The 15565-nt window shown below is 56.0% G+C and overlaps 4 protein-coding genes across 4 annotated transcripts; 3 read left to right on the top strand and 1 right to left on the bottom strand.

Annotated features, from left to right (window-relative positions):
* Positions 1-2093: 2093 nt before the first annotated feature.
* On the top strand, positions 2094-3428 carry NGA_0468900 (alpha beta-hydrolase domain-containing protein; the record flags this gene model as incomplete). Its single annotated transcript, XM_005853862.1, has 3 exons — positions 2094-2147; positions 2655-2938; positions 3062-3428. Coding segments are annotated over 3 exons (705 nt in total), but the record flags the coding sequence as incomplete, so codon positions are not given.
* A 2886-nt stretch (positions 3429-6314) lies between these two features.
* NGA_0468800 (histidine kinase) lies at positions 6315-10726 on the bottom strand. Its single transcript, XM_005853861.1, has 6 exons — positions 9261-10726; positions 8934-9066; positions 8629-8720; positions 8246-8417; positions 6871-8002; positions 6315-6712 (listed from the first exon to the last, which is right to left on the bottom strand). The coding sequence occupies exons 1-6, from the start codon at positions 10547-10549 to the stop codon at positions 6435-6437; spliced, it is 3096 nt and encodes a 1031-aa protein (XP_005853923.1). The 5' UTR covers positions 10550-10726; the 3' UTR covers positions 6315-6434.
* Positions 10727-10956: 230 nt separating this feature from the next.
* Positions 10957-12414, top strand: NGA_0469000 (thioesterase superfamily member 2; the record flags this gene model as incomplete). The annotated part of the gene is made up of 3 exons (XM_005853863.1): positions 10957-11647; positions 11827-12031; positions 12287-12414. The coding sequence occupies exons 1-3, from the start codon at positions 11162-11164 to the stop codon at positions 12412-12414; spliced, it is 819 nt and encodes a 272-aa protein (XP_005853925.1). The 5' UTR covers positions 10957-11161.
* Positions 12415-13785: 1371 nt separating this feature from the next.
* LEUA (2-isopropylmalate synthase) lies at positions 13786-15494 on the top strand (the record flags this gene model as incomplete). Its single annotated transcript, XM_005853864.1, has 4 exons — positions 13786-13980; positions 14194-14466; positions 14637-14768; positions 15390-15494. 4 exons carry the CDS (start codon positions 13786-13788, stop codon positions 15492-15494), a joined length of 705 nt encoding a protein of 234 aa, XP_005853926.1.
* Between the last annotated feature and the right edge of the window lie 71 nt (positions 15495-15565).

Below are 15565 nucleotides of genomic sequence, written 5' to 3'. Positions count from 1 at the left end.
CTGGGAGGCACAAGGCCCATCCACCCACTCCGGCGCCCCAAAGCACCCGAAGGCCTCCCTATTCCCCCCCTTCCCCCCTCCACCCTCCGTACCTGTCAGGTCCGCCACCATGGTTTGGAAGTTGAGCAGACTCTCCAACCGGCCCTGGGAGATCTCGGCTTGGTACGGCGTGTAGGCTGTGTACCATCCTGGGTTCTCCAGCATGTTTCGGAGAATCACGCCCGGGGTGGCTGGAGGAAGGGGGGGAGGGAAGGAGGGAGGGAAAGAGGGCAAAGAAAAGCACAGGGATTGGATTGGAAGCTTGTCTTTCAAGAGCCACCCTGACCGCTGCCTTCCTCCCACAACTTCCACGCTCGCCCCGGACCTTCCGGCCCCTCCCTCACTCCCGCCCTCCCTCCCTCCCTACCCGTCTCGTAGTACCCCATCCCGATCAAGGACTTGAGCACCTTGTTTTTGGAGGCGATGGCCTTCAGTTCGGTCAAGGCCTCGCTCTCGCTCTTGGCGGGCTCCAAATCCACCGGCGCTTTCAGACGGATGTGGCCTGGGACGGCCGCCTCGGTCAAGGCCTCTAAGGTCTTGAAGCCGCACAATTTCAGCATTTCCGCCTCTTCCGCCACGGAAGGGCCAATGTGGCGGTGGGCAAATTGGTCCGTGGGCGTGAAAACATCCGCTCCAAGGCGGGCGGAGGTGGAGAGGGAGTGGGAGGGACGGAGGGTCCATGCCTGCCATGCGGGAGGGAGGGAAGTCACAAGTGTAAGATGGCAGAGCCAATCAACAAGAAAATCTCTACCGAGTGCACAGATTCTCCAGGACGAATCTTGAGGTCGAGCGCCACGGTGGATACAGTACGAGCGGATGACTATGTCGACGTAATTCAAGGGGCAGCACAACAGGCAAACCCAAGCAGCTCCGTGGAAATCCCGAACTACCGGCTTCAAAGCAACATGCACCAGGGCCAGAGCAATCATGCACCATCTTTATGCCTGTGCATCGGTAAAGACGGCGGGCACAGAAAAAATGCTTACCTTGGGCAAAGAGCGGCGAGATCCGCTGTCGTTGCTGTGGAGGCCGGTGCTGCTCCGGGCAGATGCAACGACACAAGCCACGTGGCGGCGCACAATGGCCTGTATACCACAAAGAGGGTTTTGTTGGTGAGCTTATCACTGTTGATAGGATGGATCTGGTCTTCGGCGCTTACCTGGTTCAAAACTCGTCGGGCCAACATCCTACACCTGCGTATGCTCTGTTACAGCAAGGAAACGAGCACAGCAGGGTGCTGTCGACGAAAAAGACAGTGAAGATGAAATCTATACGCTCTATAAACATTGGGAAAAAATATGGCATGGGAGCGGTGAGCATGGATATTTCGCAACGACTCAGAAGCCAGGGAGACTGGAATTGTTGCACTCCCAAGCACGTTACTCAAGCATAGCTTCGGCACGACTGACTGGAAGACCGTGCCCGCGGTCATTGTCCACACACGCACAGCCTGTACAGGTGCCCATCGTCCCACACGCCAAGTTCACGGAGCCGCCGCGCGTTGTTTCCTTGCCCATGGAGGAGGGGTCGGTTTTTGTGTGCAGGTGCAGCAGATATGGATCAAAATCTAGCCAAGACACACCGGGGCTTAGCGACGGCTTCCTTCTATGGGATAGCCCAGATCCGCTGAGTTTAAAAGCCGCTTTTAAACCCCCTTTTCCCACGATGCACCCATCCGAACGCTGGTGCATGATCATGGTGCCGTTTTCAATGCCCTCGTGGTCTCAGATCGCGCCTTGCTTGTTTCCTCGGGTGGATCTACACTCGTGACCAAGTCACTGGCATGGTCTAGGCTTCAACCCTCGAATTTTTCCCCGACGGCGGCGACGGCCGAGGTGCGGGGACATGCGGGACGTGTTTTTCACAAATTACGGGCTTTTTCCACCCTTGTTTTGGCTGCCTTGACCAGTTTCTTCTTTTCAATATCCACAGGGGAAAGGAGAAGTGTGCCTGACTAGAAAGTACTATTTTTATGGGCGACAGGATTAGGAAAGCAATCTGCGGACCAGGATACTGCTTTGCATCTCTCGTCTGTGCGAAAACGGGAAAGAAATATGCCACCCCCATCGCAACGTCGCGTTTACACCGGTGCTTTGGCTCCCATGCTGGTATTCCAAACACAAAGGTAGGGGGCTCTTCGCTTCCTACTTCTCCTTCCTCCTTCTCGTCCTCCACCGCGGTTTCCCCCCTGGCTGACCCTCCCACTACATTCGGGGACCATCGCCGCCTGTACCCGCTGCCCTATAAACGATGCTCTCCTGCCTCTCTCCCGCTCAACGTTCAACACTCGGATCGTTTTCTGGTCTCACGACGCGGGCAGGCTCTTTACATGCAAACTTTTCGCCCCCCGCATCTAAAAGAGGAAGGCGTGAAGGGCGTTGTGTTTCTCGTCCATGATTACGGTGATCACTCGTCCTGGTTCCTAAGGGACCTGGCCGTGGCACTCTGCCAACAGGTAAAATAGAGCGGTGCATCAAGCACGACGGCTTCGGAGGGAAGAGGGCGGGGGAAGAGGGCGGGGGCGTTTCGAAGAAAGGTAACTGAGTGAAGCGATGCATGGCCGCCCTTCCAATAGTCTTTCTTGCGTCCCTCCTCTCCCATCAATCTCCTTTCAGGAGTTTCTGGTTGTCTCTCTGGACCTGGAAGGACATGGACGTAGCGATGGCCTGCGAGGGCGGTTCGATTTTGGGCACGCCGTCATCGATTTGTGCGACCAGTACGGAGCGTTCTCCCTGGAGCAACAAAGCACGCCGTGCTTCCTGCTGGGTGAAGGCTTGGGGGCTGCCCTGGCCTACAAGACGTATCAGATGCAAGGGGGAAGGTTCTGGGACGGGATCATCCTCCTCTCTCCCACCCTGGCCTTCCCCCCCCGCCTGCGTCCGTCGCCCTGGATGCTCAGGTGAGGGGTTGGGCAAGAAAAAGGGTCAGGAGCATCGAGGAGGCGGTGGGGCGTCCCGGTGCCTCACTTCTCCCTCTTTCCTTCCCTCCCTCTTTCCCTCCCTCCCTCCCTTTCTCTTTCCAGGCTTCTCCGTCGGCTCGAACCTCGTATGGGCGACCTCCCCCTGATCCCCTGGGGTCGGCAGTACCTGGACCTGCTCTCCGACTCTGTCGCACGCCAGGAGGTGATGGAGAACCCTTTCTTTATCCAGCATGGCATGCGCGTTGCTACCATCTTTCAGGTCCTGGCGGCCTTGGACGAGCTCTACCTTCACCCGCCCCCGTCCTTTACCCCTGCCTCGCTCGGTCCCTCGCCGCCTTCCTCTGGGGTCCCTCCACGGACATCCCCCCCGTCGCCTGCAGTGTGTACATTCAACGAGATGACCGCTCCTTTCCTGATTTTGCAAGGGGAAGAGGACCGCTTTCATGGTGGGAGGGAGAGGGGAGGGGAAGGCGGGGGGGGGCGGGGGTGGGTGGTGCGGGAATTGCACCGACAGGCGAAGAGCTTGGACAAAACGCTAAAATTCCTCCCCGGCCTGTCACATTGCCTTCTTGGGGAAGGAAGGGGAGAAGGAGGGAGGGAAAGAGGCTTGCAGCAGGTTTCTATGGAGGTGGTGGGGTGGTTGAATGCGCGGTGTTCAAAGATTGTGGGCGGGGGACAGGGCGGGACGGTAGGGGGAGGCGAGGGAGGGAGTGACGGAGGGGAAATGGAAGAAGAAGACTCCTTGGAGCTTGTGCATAGACCGTAGAGGGATGAGTGTGGAGAGAAAGAGATGTTGGGAGGAGGAAAGGGGTGATATGATCATGCCCGACAGGGGCTACAAACCGCGGAGGACGATGGCCTTCTCGATTCCGTGTGATCGATTTCTTTTCTTGCTTTGGATGGTTTACTGTGACCGCCAGGCGACAGGTCCTTTAATGAGTATTCCATAGATTACAACAAAGTCATTATAAATTACAAGGTACTTGCTCAAGAAATTTGAAGCCACGCCGCAGCTGGCTTCCACTATTGAGTCCAACTTTACGTCTACCATGTAGTGCCACACCCCATGACGAGCACTGGGGATGATTTAAAGCGGCTGTGCAGGCATTGCGTGTCCGCACGGCCTCGAATAATACAAATGTGTCCTCGTTTTCCCTCCCTTTTCTCCTGCCCTCCCTTCCCCCTGTCTTCAAGCTTCGCATGCGTCCATTCCCCCCACTTCGGTCCCTTTCTCCCTTTCACCTTCCCCTTCCCGGCGGTATAACTGCACACGTTCCAGCTCTTCCTCTCCATTCCCGCCGGATCCAGCCCCCACCCTTTTTGATGAAAAGGGCGAAGGGGGGACTCGCGCCCCACGAGGTAGATGGAACCCAAACCCGCTTTGGCTGCCACTGGCCCCTATCAAAGAGCCGAGGCCGCCCACCACGCCTTCCAGCATGCTTTCAGAAGCCTGAAGCCACCCCAGGGCTCCTGTTGGCCCCCTTCCTCCTTCCTGCCCTCCTTCCCGTCCTTTTTCTCTCTTGTCACGGGCAACATGCACGATGCCACCGCCTTTCTCGCTTCCCCTAGCAAAGGTGCATCCTCTTCGTGGATCATCTGTACTCCCTTTAAGCTCCTCCTCAATCGAGCAACTTTCCTCCGGGCTTTCTGGCCCCTTTCCTTGCTGAAGCCGCTCATCCAAGGCGGCTTCAGCAGCCACCTCTTCGAGCACTTTCCCTACAGTGGTAACTGCTTGCATCAGACCTTCGCCTGCCGCCAGCATTTCCTTTTTCAAGGTTGTGAGTGGGAAATGCGATGTCGTCTTCCACCCCCATCCTCCCTCTTCCCCTTCTCTTCCCTCCTGTGCTCCATGCTCATGCTTGACCAACGCAGAGGCGACCCTGGCCAGTGTATCGTCAAAAACGGGCAACAGACGCATCAGTTTCACGCACTGGACCAAACATTGTTTTTTAACTTCTACTTTTATTCGCCCCTGAAGTCTTGCCACCTCCACAGGTCCATCTGTCCCCCCTGCGAGGGAGATATGGAAAATAGCGGTACCCTCCATGCTATCAGCATCCACGTCTACCACGAACTTTGAGTCCCTGCTTACCACCCCGACCTCCAAGTCGGCACGGAAGAAGCGACGCTGTATTGTTTCGAGCATATCCGCGAACAAAATTTGATTCGCGAAGCGCCACGTGAGATTTTGAGCGCATATCGCATGAATAGCCCTAATAGATGCTGGATCATCTTCAGCAAGTACATATAATTTTGGCACCGGAAACTCGTTGCCCTCGGTCGGATTCGATACGGAAAAGTCCACTGGACCATGTTGATAATTCGAGTCTTTCCTCGAGTTCCTCTGATATGACTCCACAATCATGTCATCCTGATACGTGTGGTGACGGTCAGGGGCCCCAGAGCTCCTCACGAGCTTATACGACATACGTGTAAGCTCGTGATCCAATGTGTATTGAGCCATGTGGGGTTTATCGGTGAAGTACTCAATGAAATCTTTGTAATGCTTTTTGGCCAAGTCGCTTTCGATCTCCTGCAAGATGTAAGGATCTGCCAAGTCTTGGATGTATTTCTGAAGCTGCCCTTGGAAAAACTTAACACGAGCCTCATCAAGCGTCGGTTGAAGTGGGCTGGAAGAACAGTCACTCGTACTGCTTAGGATTGGCTCCTTTGTAGTCTCCCAATCATCCCATTCGTCTTCCTCTGTAACATTCATGCAGTTCGAATCGGGAGCCATCTTTTCGTCTGATGAAGGATGGGGCGCTACGAAGACTGCGCACTCCTCCAACAGCGAATCTAAACCGTCTTTGTGATCGCAGTCTTTTCCAGTGCGATTTTTATGGCTCATGGGTGGTGTTTAGAAACCCTGTGTTCATTGGCAGTCAAATTTTATGCATGAGATGCGTAATGACAAGCTCCTTGCGGCGGCCGTTAAATTTCAAACCTCTCAGTCCGAGAAACGTTTTTCTTCGGTAGTAAGATTTCAGCGGGGCTGTCAAAGAAGTTTTGGCTTGTAATCATACGCCTTAGAAATTATGTATACTTATTTTTAATATTACCGATGTGAAGATTTTGAACGTCTCGCATATTTTTGGCACATCAATGCGCGGAAAAGCTACTTTCATGGAACGTGAGGTAAGAGAGACTCCTCTATCTTTGGTATCTCTAGCTTCTACGGAGCCTGTGCCATGATTCGCTCGCAGATTTTTTTGACTTGTTTATCCTTAAAGATACCGTTCACTTCTGGAAAGTGGCCTTCGCAAAGATTGTCGTGGTCGCTACATGCGCAAGAGCGATAAGTAATCACTAGTGGCTTTTCACGCACCTCTGCCGCAACAGGAAAGAATTTATCTGTGCATACCTATCCTTCCAAAGATATTTGTGACATATTTCTTTCTTCTCATTGTACACGTCATGTTTACCATCAAACCATGCAAATTTTTTTTTCCAGACGGGACTCCCTGCAATGAATTCTTTAAGCATTGTCCTCCTTCCCGTCTTCTACCACCTTGATCCCCTCTCTTGGCTTAATGCGTCCCCTTTTGTACAATGCAAGCAAAGAGGCGCGTAATGTTCCAAGTCGGATGGGTTTAGTCACGAAATCATCGGCGCCGTGCCGGTAACACCGGTTGCGCTCTCCATCCATGGCCACGGCCGTTACGACGACCACAGGCATGCCCGCAATGCGGGGAGAAGGATGAGAGCGTATGCGAGTCAACACTGTGACTCCATGCGCATCGGGGAGTTCAATATCTGACAGTACACATAGAAGGGAAATGAATAAAAAGGCTAAAATGAGCGTGTGGAAATCAGAGCAGTAGACAGAGGTGCAGGTGAGGGACACGCATGCACAAAACCAAAATGTGGAGGCAAAGAAAGCCGAGAAAGCTGTTCTTGGACCCCGGACGTACCGAGCAGGGCCACGTCGAAATGACCGGGATGTCGTGAAAGCATCTCCAGGGCCCCAAAAGCAGTTTCTACGAATTGAACCGAATGGGAGTCTTCTCGAAGCATTCCCCCCAGGACCATTTGGTTGGGCAACAAGTCTTCCACAGCCATGATCCTCAGACCGTGTAACCGTCGGTTTCGATGCAGGGGCTGTTGGAAAGGAGAAGGCGCCTCCATCAGAGGGGAAACTCCCACCGCGCTGGTTCTCAAGTCGCCCTCAAGCAAAGTGGGTGCGGGAGACGAGAGCGCTGGTGGAGTGTCCCTGTCAGGATCTGTCGCCCGCGCTGGGTCCAGGGGCCGGGTCGAGGCACGGGCAGGAGGTCGCACGCCGGCGGGGTCCTGGCCATTGCCCTCGGGACCCTGCGTCGTCCCCGCCGGCGACCCGGCCCGCTTAGCCCGAGGCCTCCTCCGCAGTTGTCGCCCGTTCTGTGCGCTGTGTTTCCCCTCCTCCTCCTCCAAGACCTTGACAGGTAGATCCACCGTGAACAGGCTGCCCACCCCCACCTCACTCACGACCTCGATGGAGCCCTTCATCAGATCCACCAGCTCCTTGGTGATCGCCAGCCCTAACCCATGGCCTTTCTCCCCCCCCGACAGCTGATTACCGGAGTAGAAGCAGTTGAAAATCTGGTTTTGCGTGCTCTTGGGAATCCCGATCCCGTCGTCCTCCACTTCTAAACGAAGCCATATCACACGATGACTCCGTCGCCTCCCACTCTTCCCTATACCCTTGCCCTCAGCCACCCTCTTCTCCTTCTTGGGGGACCCTATCTTAGGGCTGGTTTTCTCGTTGCCTGGACCCTTCTTGTGACGCACTGCATCATTTCCGATCCTTTCCTCCCCCGGCACCTCCCCGGGCTCCTTCCCGCCGCCAGCCCCCCCATGCTTGTCCACACGCACGCCTTTCTCCTCCACCTCTAGGACCCCTTTCCCTTCCCGTTCCTCCCTCCCCCTCGCCTCCCTGGCCTCTCTGGAGTTCATTAATACGCCTTTGCCACCTTTTTTCCCCCTTCCTTTCACCTGCCGGAGCCGGAGCACAATCCTTCCCCCTGTCCCGGTCGATTTGGCGGCATTGCTCGACAAATTCATGACCAACTGGGAGAAGCGAATCTTGTCCAGAAAGACGTAGCTAGGACGGAGGGAGAAGAGGGGGTCAAAGGGGGGAAAGAAGAGGGAGGCGGTGGGAGGGGAGTGATAGGGCGAGGACGACATGGAGAAACAGGTGACTTCTCTTACCCCCCGCGCGTTCGAAACCAGACCTCAACCCTCCTTCCTCCCTCCCTCCCGTCCTCCCTCCCTCCTTCCCTCCCTCCCAGCCCCGGGTCCTCCCCTGCCTACCGTGGGAGCGAGGGATCCTGAACCCGTTCCAGCCGGCGCTGGACTCTTGTCGGTAATGACTTGGACGAGGTCGCACATGGTGATGAAGTACGCGTGAATGTCGACCAGGGATTCGTCGATCTGCAGCCGTTGGGAAGAGAGGCGGAACAGCTCCAGGATGTCGTCCACAATCCTGCGGGGGGGGGCAACGGGCCACGGGGAGAGGGCGTGAGGGTCCGCAATGCCTCCTCCTTCGGAAAGAAGAAACCAACGAAGGCCCCTCCCGCGGGAACCCATTCTTTCCCCCCCGACCCTTTCCTATGCCAATCCCTTCCTTCTCCCCTTTTGCAAGCCAGGAGGGCAGCAGGCTTGTTCGCCTATGCGTCGGACACTGGACGACTCACCTGAGAAGACTCTCGCCACTCGTAATGATGTAACCGATGCGTTCTTGCACGTAGGGGGGCAGGTCTTGGCGTTTGATTTCCTCGGCAAATCCCTACAAAACGGAAGAGCCAGATAGAAGGGAGAGAAAAGGACCGGGCGATATGAGCAAAGAAGGACATGATCGCGCATTCCACACCCTCTTTCTCCCACCGCCCAGGCGCCTGCCCGACAAGAAGGGAGAAGATAAGTCGATGGAGATGACCCTACGAGCAGCCCACGGTTCCACCACGCCAATCCTGGCCTCGGTAACCTTCCTCATGCTTACCAGAATGATGTTGAGAGGCGTCCGAAACTCGTATGATACCCGGGCGAAGAATTCGGTCTTGGCGCTGAGGGCCCGCTGCGCCTCCAGTTTGGCCTGCTGGAGCTCCCTGCCCTGCACCAAAAGCTGGAAATTTCTGATAAAAGGAAGGGGGCAGGGGGGGTAGGGGAAAAGGAAGCACGTGCTTACTGTCGTCCTTCTATCGAGCGTAGAGTTCGCGGTCTCCTTACTGGCCCCTCCCCTCCTCTTCCCCTCCGTTCCCCACGCCTCCGGCGCCCGTCACCGGTTCCCCTACCCCGTGCTTGCTCGCCCTCCTTTCCTCCCTCGTACCTTTTCTCCAACAAACTCAAGCCATCCTGCTTCTCCGCCAGCGCCACGGCCAGAAAGGTCATGCTCCAGGTGATCAAAACCACGACGATCGGGCCCAGGAGGAGGTCGATCTGGTAGAAAATGTCCGTGAGCCGGTCCCCCCTGTCCAGCTGGCCATAGGTGACGGTAAAGATCCCCGCCGCGGCCACGATCAGGGCCACGCATGAGCCGAACTGGCCGAAACGGAAGGTGACGAAGCCGAGCAGGGGGATCATCAACCGGGAGACGATCCGGGGCCCCAAGTGATCCCGTGGGGACGTGGAGGAGGTGGCCACGGCGTGCGCCACCATGTAGGTGACGACCAGCACGCCCGCATACTCCACCACACGTAGGTACAACCAGATCCCCCCGGCACGGAGCCGAGCCTGCAGGTACACGGCCAGGTCCCTCCATCGGTAGGTGTCCTTAGTGGCCTGCGCGATCGTGTACCGGAAGACGAGCACCGCGTAGACGGTAAAATAGGTGGCGAAGAAATCACCCAAGAGCCAGGCGACCACCAGCTGCCGCCCCCCCATCCAGGTGATGTTGTTGGAGGGGAGGAGGACGATGATACCCCCGTTAACCAGGGAGAAGGCGGGGGTGATGAGGAGGACGTAGAGCACCAGGTATCGCACAAAGGTGGACGTCCGGACGATGTGGATGCTCCCTGCCACCAACGGTCGAAGCAGAAGCGTGCCCAGGGAGATGTTGAGCAGGTCCACCACGATGATGATGAAGGCGGCCAAGCTGTCTCGGGAGATACGCCCGTGTCCGAGACAGACCGCGGTCAGTTCCACGCCGACGATGGCGGTGAACGTGTAGGGCCAGCAGGCCCGGGCTTGGATGCAGAGGAGGAGGGTGGAGGCAGGCGTGAGGAACCAGAGGAGGACGACCCCCCCGGATAGGACAATGTGGGCACTGGCGACCACGGCCGCGGTTAGAATTAGGGAGGACCACAGGGCCGTCAAAAGGAACGACCAGTGAAAAGGCTTGCACACGGGATCTCCCGGCAGGTCCCCCAGGCTTTGACCGAAATGGGCGCGTATCCGCTCGCGCATGTCCGGATCGTACATCCTCCTCCAGGCATGGGTGCATCGAGTCAGCAAGGTCCGGGGGGGAGGGGGGGTAGACTCCACTACCATGCCGACCTGCCTGTCTTTTCCACGGCCTCGTTTCTTCTTGGCCACCACGTCCGTCACCATATCTTTCTCTGGACAGCTCCCGTCGCTTCGGTGGGCAAGCGCCTCCCCTTCCTTTGCTTTGGCGGCCATAGACACCGCAGAGCTGATCTCAGACGGAATATTCTCAGCCCTGCTCTGTGCGAGCGTCAATCTTGATAAACGCCCTTTGGATGCAGTACTTCAAATAACTTCTTCAATACTTGGCCGGCTCGAACGTCCCTCCATGGCAACAGGCAGATTTTGCGTCTTACTCTATTTGCCTTTTTTGAGGAGGGGGAGGGGTAGAGTGGGCTATACGCATGGCATTCGCTTGTCATGACACTCGCCTCCAACTTCAAAATGTGCCAGGTGCACCACCACTAATATTTCAGACACCAGAAATACGCAGGTACGGACGATGGAGTAAGAAGCAGGCCAGATCGTGCCAGCCGTGTTATTCCTAAGACATGTCTTTCGCCGCTCCATGCCCGCCGCCTCAAATTTTCCTCATACTTCAACTGGCTTGACAGACCGGAATAAAGCCTGGTGAATTTTCGTGCTCCGGCACGCGAGCACGGACGTTTTTTCGTGCCTTTTCTTTATCTACCCTGAACACTTCCGATGCTATCTAGCTGAAAATAATTATCTGGCACGCCTTCTCCACCGTTAGTGCGTCGGTTGCCCACATCGCCGCCAATTCCAAGCTCTTCTCAGAGACCGGACATGTCCCTCAAAACAATCTCACCGCATGGTTATAGGTCAAAAATGACCCGACAAGAACAAACAAGTCGCCAAGTGCTTGAGCTTTTGCATGCAGTGTCGAAAAGTGCTTTTTCTGGCGTCCTTTTGCGCAGAGATATCGAACCCAACGCCACAGAGCTTCAAAATGTCAAAGCCCTAAAAATAGGACCCGGGCCACGAGTTCGCCTTCGACTACGCGTGCCCTCCCACCTGTGTGATAATTACGATAATAATCATTGTTTGTTGGACGCAGGCGCCGTCACGGCGTGGTTTGACGAAGTCTCCTCGTGGGCGTTTGTGTCCGCGGACGGACGGCATCGACCCGGTGTAAGCGTCAGTTTGAACACGACCGTGCTCTCCTGGGTGCCTGTGGGAACGGAAGTGGAGATTCAATCGCATTGTAAAAAAATAGGGGAGACATTGGGTTTTGCCGACATGATGCTTCTGGACGTAGCAACGGGTAAAGAGGTGCGTACAGAGTTGGGGGAAAGGACGCGAGAAGACTCACGTCTCGGCTCATATGAGTACGGAGTTTGGGAATATCTGGATATCGTACGCTACGCACCTTGTTTGTATCGTTAGATTTTTTTCGTGTCCTTACTTTCTGACCTCCGTTATCGTCCACGACCTTCACTGCTATCCTTCAGCTCGCTCACGGTCGACACGTCAAGTTCTTGAAAATGGGCACCGCTTGGACGGTGGCCATGCATGCCTGGGCCTTCCCGCTCACGTACCTGATGGCCTCCGCCGTCCTTCTACCTAGCGTGCGCCAAAGGACGCAGAAAAGCTCTTCTTTCCCACCTGAGATGGCACCTTCACCCGACCTGCCGAGAACGGAACCAGGATCCGCCGGTACGCACAGGATGGGGGCGGTATTCGGCGCGTTCAAGGCATATTTTTCGCATCCATATTCACTCACTTCCCTCCCGTGACTCTTTTTTACCATTCACGTCCCGCAGTAAACATAAACCGTCTCCTGGCGCTGGATAATTTCCATGTGTACGAGCCTGCAGGAGCCGCTTCCCCTCCTTTGGCGTTTCCGGCGTCCGTGCCTCTAACAATGGAAGCGTCGGCTTCTTTCAGAGTCATTCCGCAGGTTTGCAATAGCTTCGGTTCTCTCCATGGTGGGGCCGCCGCAATTTTGGCTGAGCGCGCTGCTCTTGCCTTGTATCACCAAGCCGCTCGGTGGGCCGGAGAGAGGAGCCAGCACGCTTTGCCGCGTGTTCGTTCTTTGAGTATCGATTACATGTCTCCATGCACGAAAAATACGGAATTGCTTCTGCTCGTGCGAGGAATGCGTGTGGAACGTGGAGCTGGGGAGGGAGACAAACATTCTCCCTCCCGAAGCTTGTTTCCTCCTTTAGATGTGGCACCCCATCCCCAGGGAAACCTTATACCGATGTCCTATCAGGTGTTGTTTACACGCAAGAAGGACGGGCGGTATCTGACGCAATGCCACGTTTTATTGGATTCTCAAGGCGACGCCTGGCATCATCAACGACAAAGCAGAGGTGAAGGGAACAGGGCCCGCTTGTGAAAACAAAAACTGGTCAGAAATGGAAAATATCCATATCTAAAGCCTTATTTGAGATGTTGAAGTGTACAAAGAATACAAGTAACGCGTGTCAAATCTTTATAAAAAGTCCAAGCTTCCTGCATGCCTACATAAGAAAACCGCTCGCGCTCACTGCTAAAAAGTAAATGTAAACAAACCCGCCCACGAGAACAATTACATCACACACATCTGGCTCTATAAGGATGCTATGGATAGGTACAGGCTTGTCTCCTGAAAAACGCAAACGCATGCAAGAAAACTTGAGAAAGTAAGGAATGCCTTCCATCATTTCCTATCGCAGAAGGCAGCTAGCTACCCGGAAGAGCGGAGGGCAGAATCCTTCACCATGGCTTTATTACTTGCCATTTCAGCCAATTCCTTTCCATGCATGAGATGGCCTTTGGTACTACACGCTTGTGACGACGGTGCCATAGTGGATGACACGGAAGAAGCGACAGCGAATGGTACTTCACGAATTTAAAGCCTTGGAAAGGCTTGCATTCCCATCCCCACCCCTCATAGCCCCCCGTTACTATCAGTGGCAGCCTGCACGTACACATCTCACTCCTTCCCACGGACTAGCAAGGGCTGCGACCAGGATCGCATTGGATCGCTCTCTGGTCAGAGAGGCTAATGTACAGACGGCTCTCACGACTAACCTCGTATAACTTGAATTTATAACATCCCGTTTCCATAGCAGGAGCAGCCTTACTTGAGGCAGGGTAGGAATTGCAGTGCAGCCCATCCTAGTGCGATTCGAGCTATTCAAGGCGAGAGGTATAATCAAAACACCATGCATTTATCCAATCTTCAGCCTGGCCTCGCCTCCTCCATGGCAATTTCATCCGCCTCCTCCCATGGCCGTAGAAGACAGCGCGTTGCTGTAGCTTCATCTCTCCTAGTTCTCGCCGCTGCTGCTGTGTCGACGAGCACAACTCAAGCATTCATCCTGCCAATTCCTCCCTCTGCGAAATCTTCTCCTTCCTTCTCGTCTTCTGCCCCGCGCTTTGCTCGTCCTAATGCCGTGGTATCGGGGAAGAGGGTCCTTCGCATGGCTACTACTTTAACCGATGCGAGCAGCAGCGACGTGATCTCTCCCGCGGAGCTTGACGTGGTTAGACCGGTCCCCACGCGCCACGACCGAGAAACTGGTCGCGACCCCATGCGTGTCAAAATATTCGACACGACGCTCCGCGACGGCGAGCAAAGCCCCGGGTGCACCATGACGGCGGAAGAAAAACTGCAGGTACGCCATGAATCAGTGCGGCTTGCGTCGCCAACCTCGGTTGTTGGATCTGGCCGTGACAATGGGTCGTGGACGGGAAACTCGCTTGCATGTATAATTTGCTGTTTAAAGGATTGAAACCGCTCATCTTTCTCTTTCCCCCTCCCTTCCCTTTCTTCCCTTCCTCCCTCCGTCCCTCCCCCTTCTCCATCCCCTGGTTTGTCCACCACTCAGGTAGCAAAACAGCTTGCCAAGCTAGGGGTAGACGTGATCGAGGCCGGTTTTCCCATCGCCAGTACCGGAGACTTCGATGCGGTCCGGCGGATCGCGGAATCGGTCGGTAACATGGAGAACCCCCCCATTATTTGCGGTCTGGCGCGCGCTTTGAAAAAGGACATTGAGACCTGCTGGAACGCGGTCAAGTACGCTGCCTTTCCGCGTATCCACACCTTCATCGCCACCAGCGACATCCACATGCTCCACAAGCTCAAGAAAAGCCGAGAGGAGGTGCGTGTCCGGCCGTGGAAGGGGGGGGGGGGGGGGCGTTGTCAACATAGCCGGAGGAAGGACTTTGGCTAGCTCCTTGCTGCCTTGTGGCCGTGGGCCTCGGTCGTCTCCCACCTCTGTCGTCCCTGCCTCCCATCCACCTCCCCTTCGCTTGTTTGCCTCCACTTCAGGTGTTGGGTATCACGCGGGAGATGGTCACCTATGCCCGGTCTCTGTGTGAGGACGTGGAATTCTCCGCGGAAGACGCCCTTCGCTCCGACCCCGCGTTTCTTTACCAAGTGTACTCGGTGGCGGTGGAGGCGGTAAGAAAGGGGGCCTCGGGCGGCTTTGTCTTGGGGGGTTGGCTGGAAGAAGACACGGAAAGGAAAGGTCATGGGAAACTAAGAAAGGATTCGGATAGGACACAAACCGAAAAAGCTCCCCGTTGCACTTTGGGCCGCAGTCCTTTCGCCCCAGCTGCATGCCTTTCGACAGCCCATCCTGTGTGACATTATCACAAATACAAGCCCCCCGGTGCGAGCAACGTATGGGCGCGTTGGCCCGCCCAGAGCGTGTCGAAACATAGCTACCCGGATGTGTGCCTGGACACCGACGATACTCCTCCTCTCTTCCCCCCCCCCCCCCTCGCCAAGGGCGCTACTACCTTGAATGTCCCGGACACAGTGGGGTACACCACGCCCAGTGAATTCAAAGCCTTGATTCGCGGCCTCCGCGCCAACGTCAAGGGCGTGGAGGGGGTGACCATCTCCGTCCACGGGTGCGTCCTCGTTGCTTTCCTCCTTCCCTCCCTCGGTCAGCCTCCAGCGTGGTGTCACCACTCACCACACCTCTCTCCCCCTTCCTCTCCTCCCTCCTAGCCACGACGACTTGGGCATGGCCGTGGCGAATTTCATGGCGGCCATCGAGGGGGGGGGCGTCGACAGGTCGAGTGCACCATCAACGGTATCGGAGAGCGGGCGGGCAATGCGGCCTTGGAGGAGATTGTCATGGCCTTGCACGTCCGCAAGTCCTTCTACAACCCTCGGTAAGGGGGCGGGGAGACATAGTGCGGCCCTTCCCTCCCTCCCTCCCTCCCTCCCGCCCTCCCTCCCCCCCCGGC

This window comes from Nannochloropsis gaditana (assembly GCF_000240725.1).
Source record: "Nannochloropsis gaditana CCMP526 unplaced genomic scaffold scaffold702, whole genome shotgun sequence".
Taxonomy (NCBI): domain Eukaryota; class Eustigmatophyceae; order Eustigmatales; family Monodopsidaceae; genus Microchloropsis; species Microchloropsis gaditana.
Note: the sequence above shows the minus strand (reverse complement) of the source record. Positions and strands in the feature narration are given on the sequence as shown.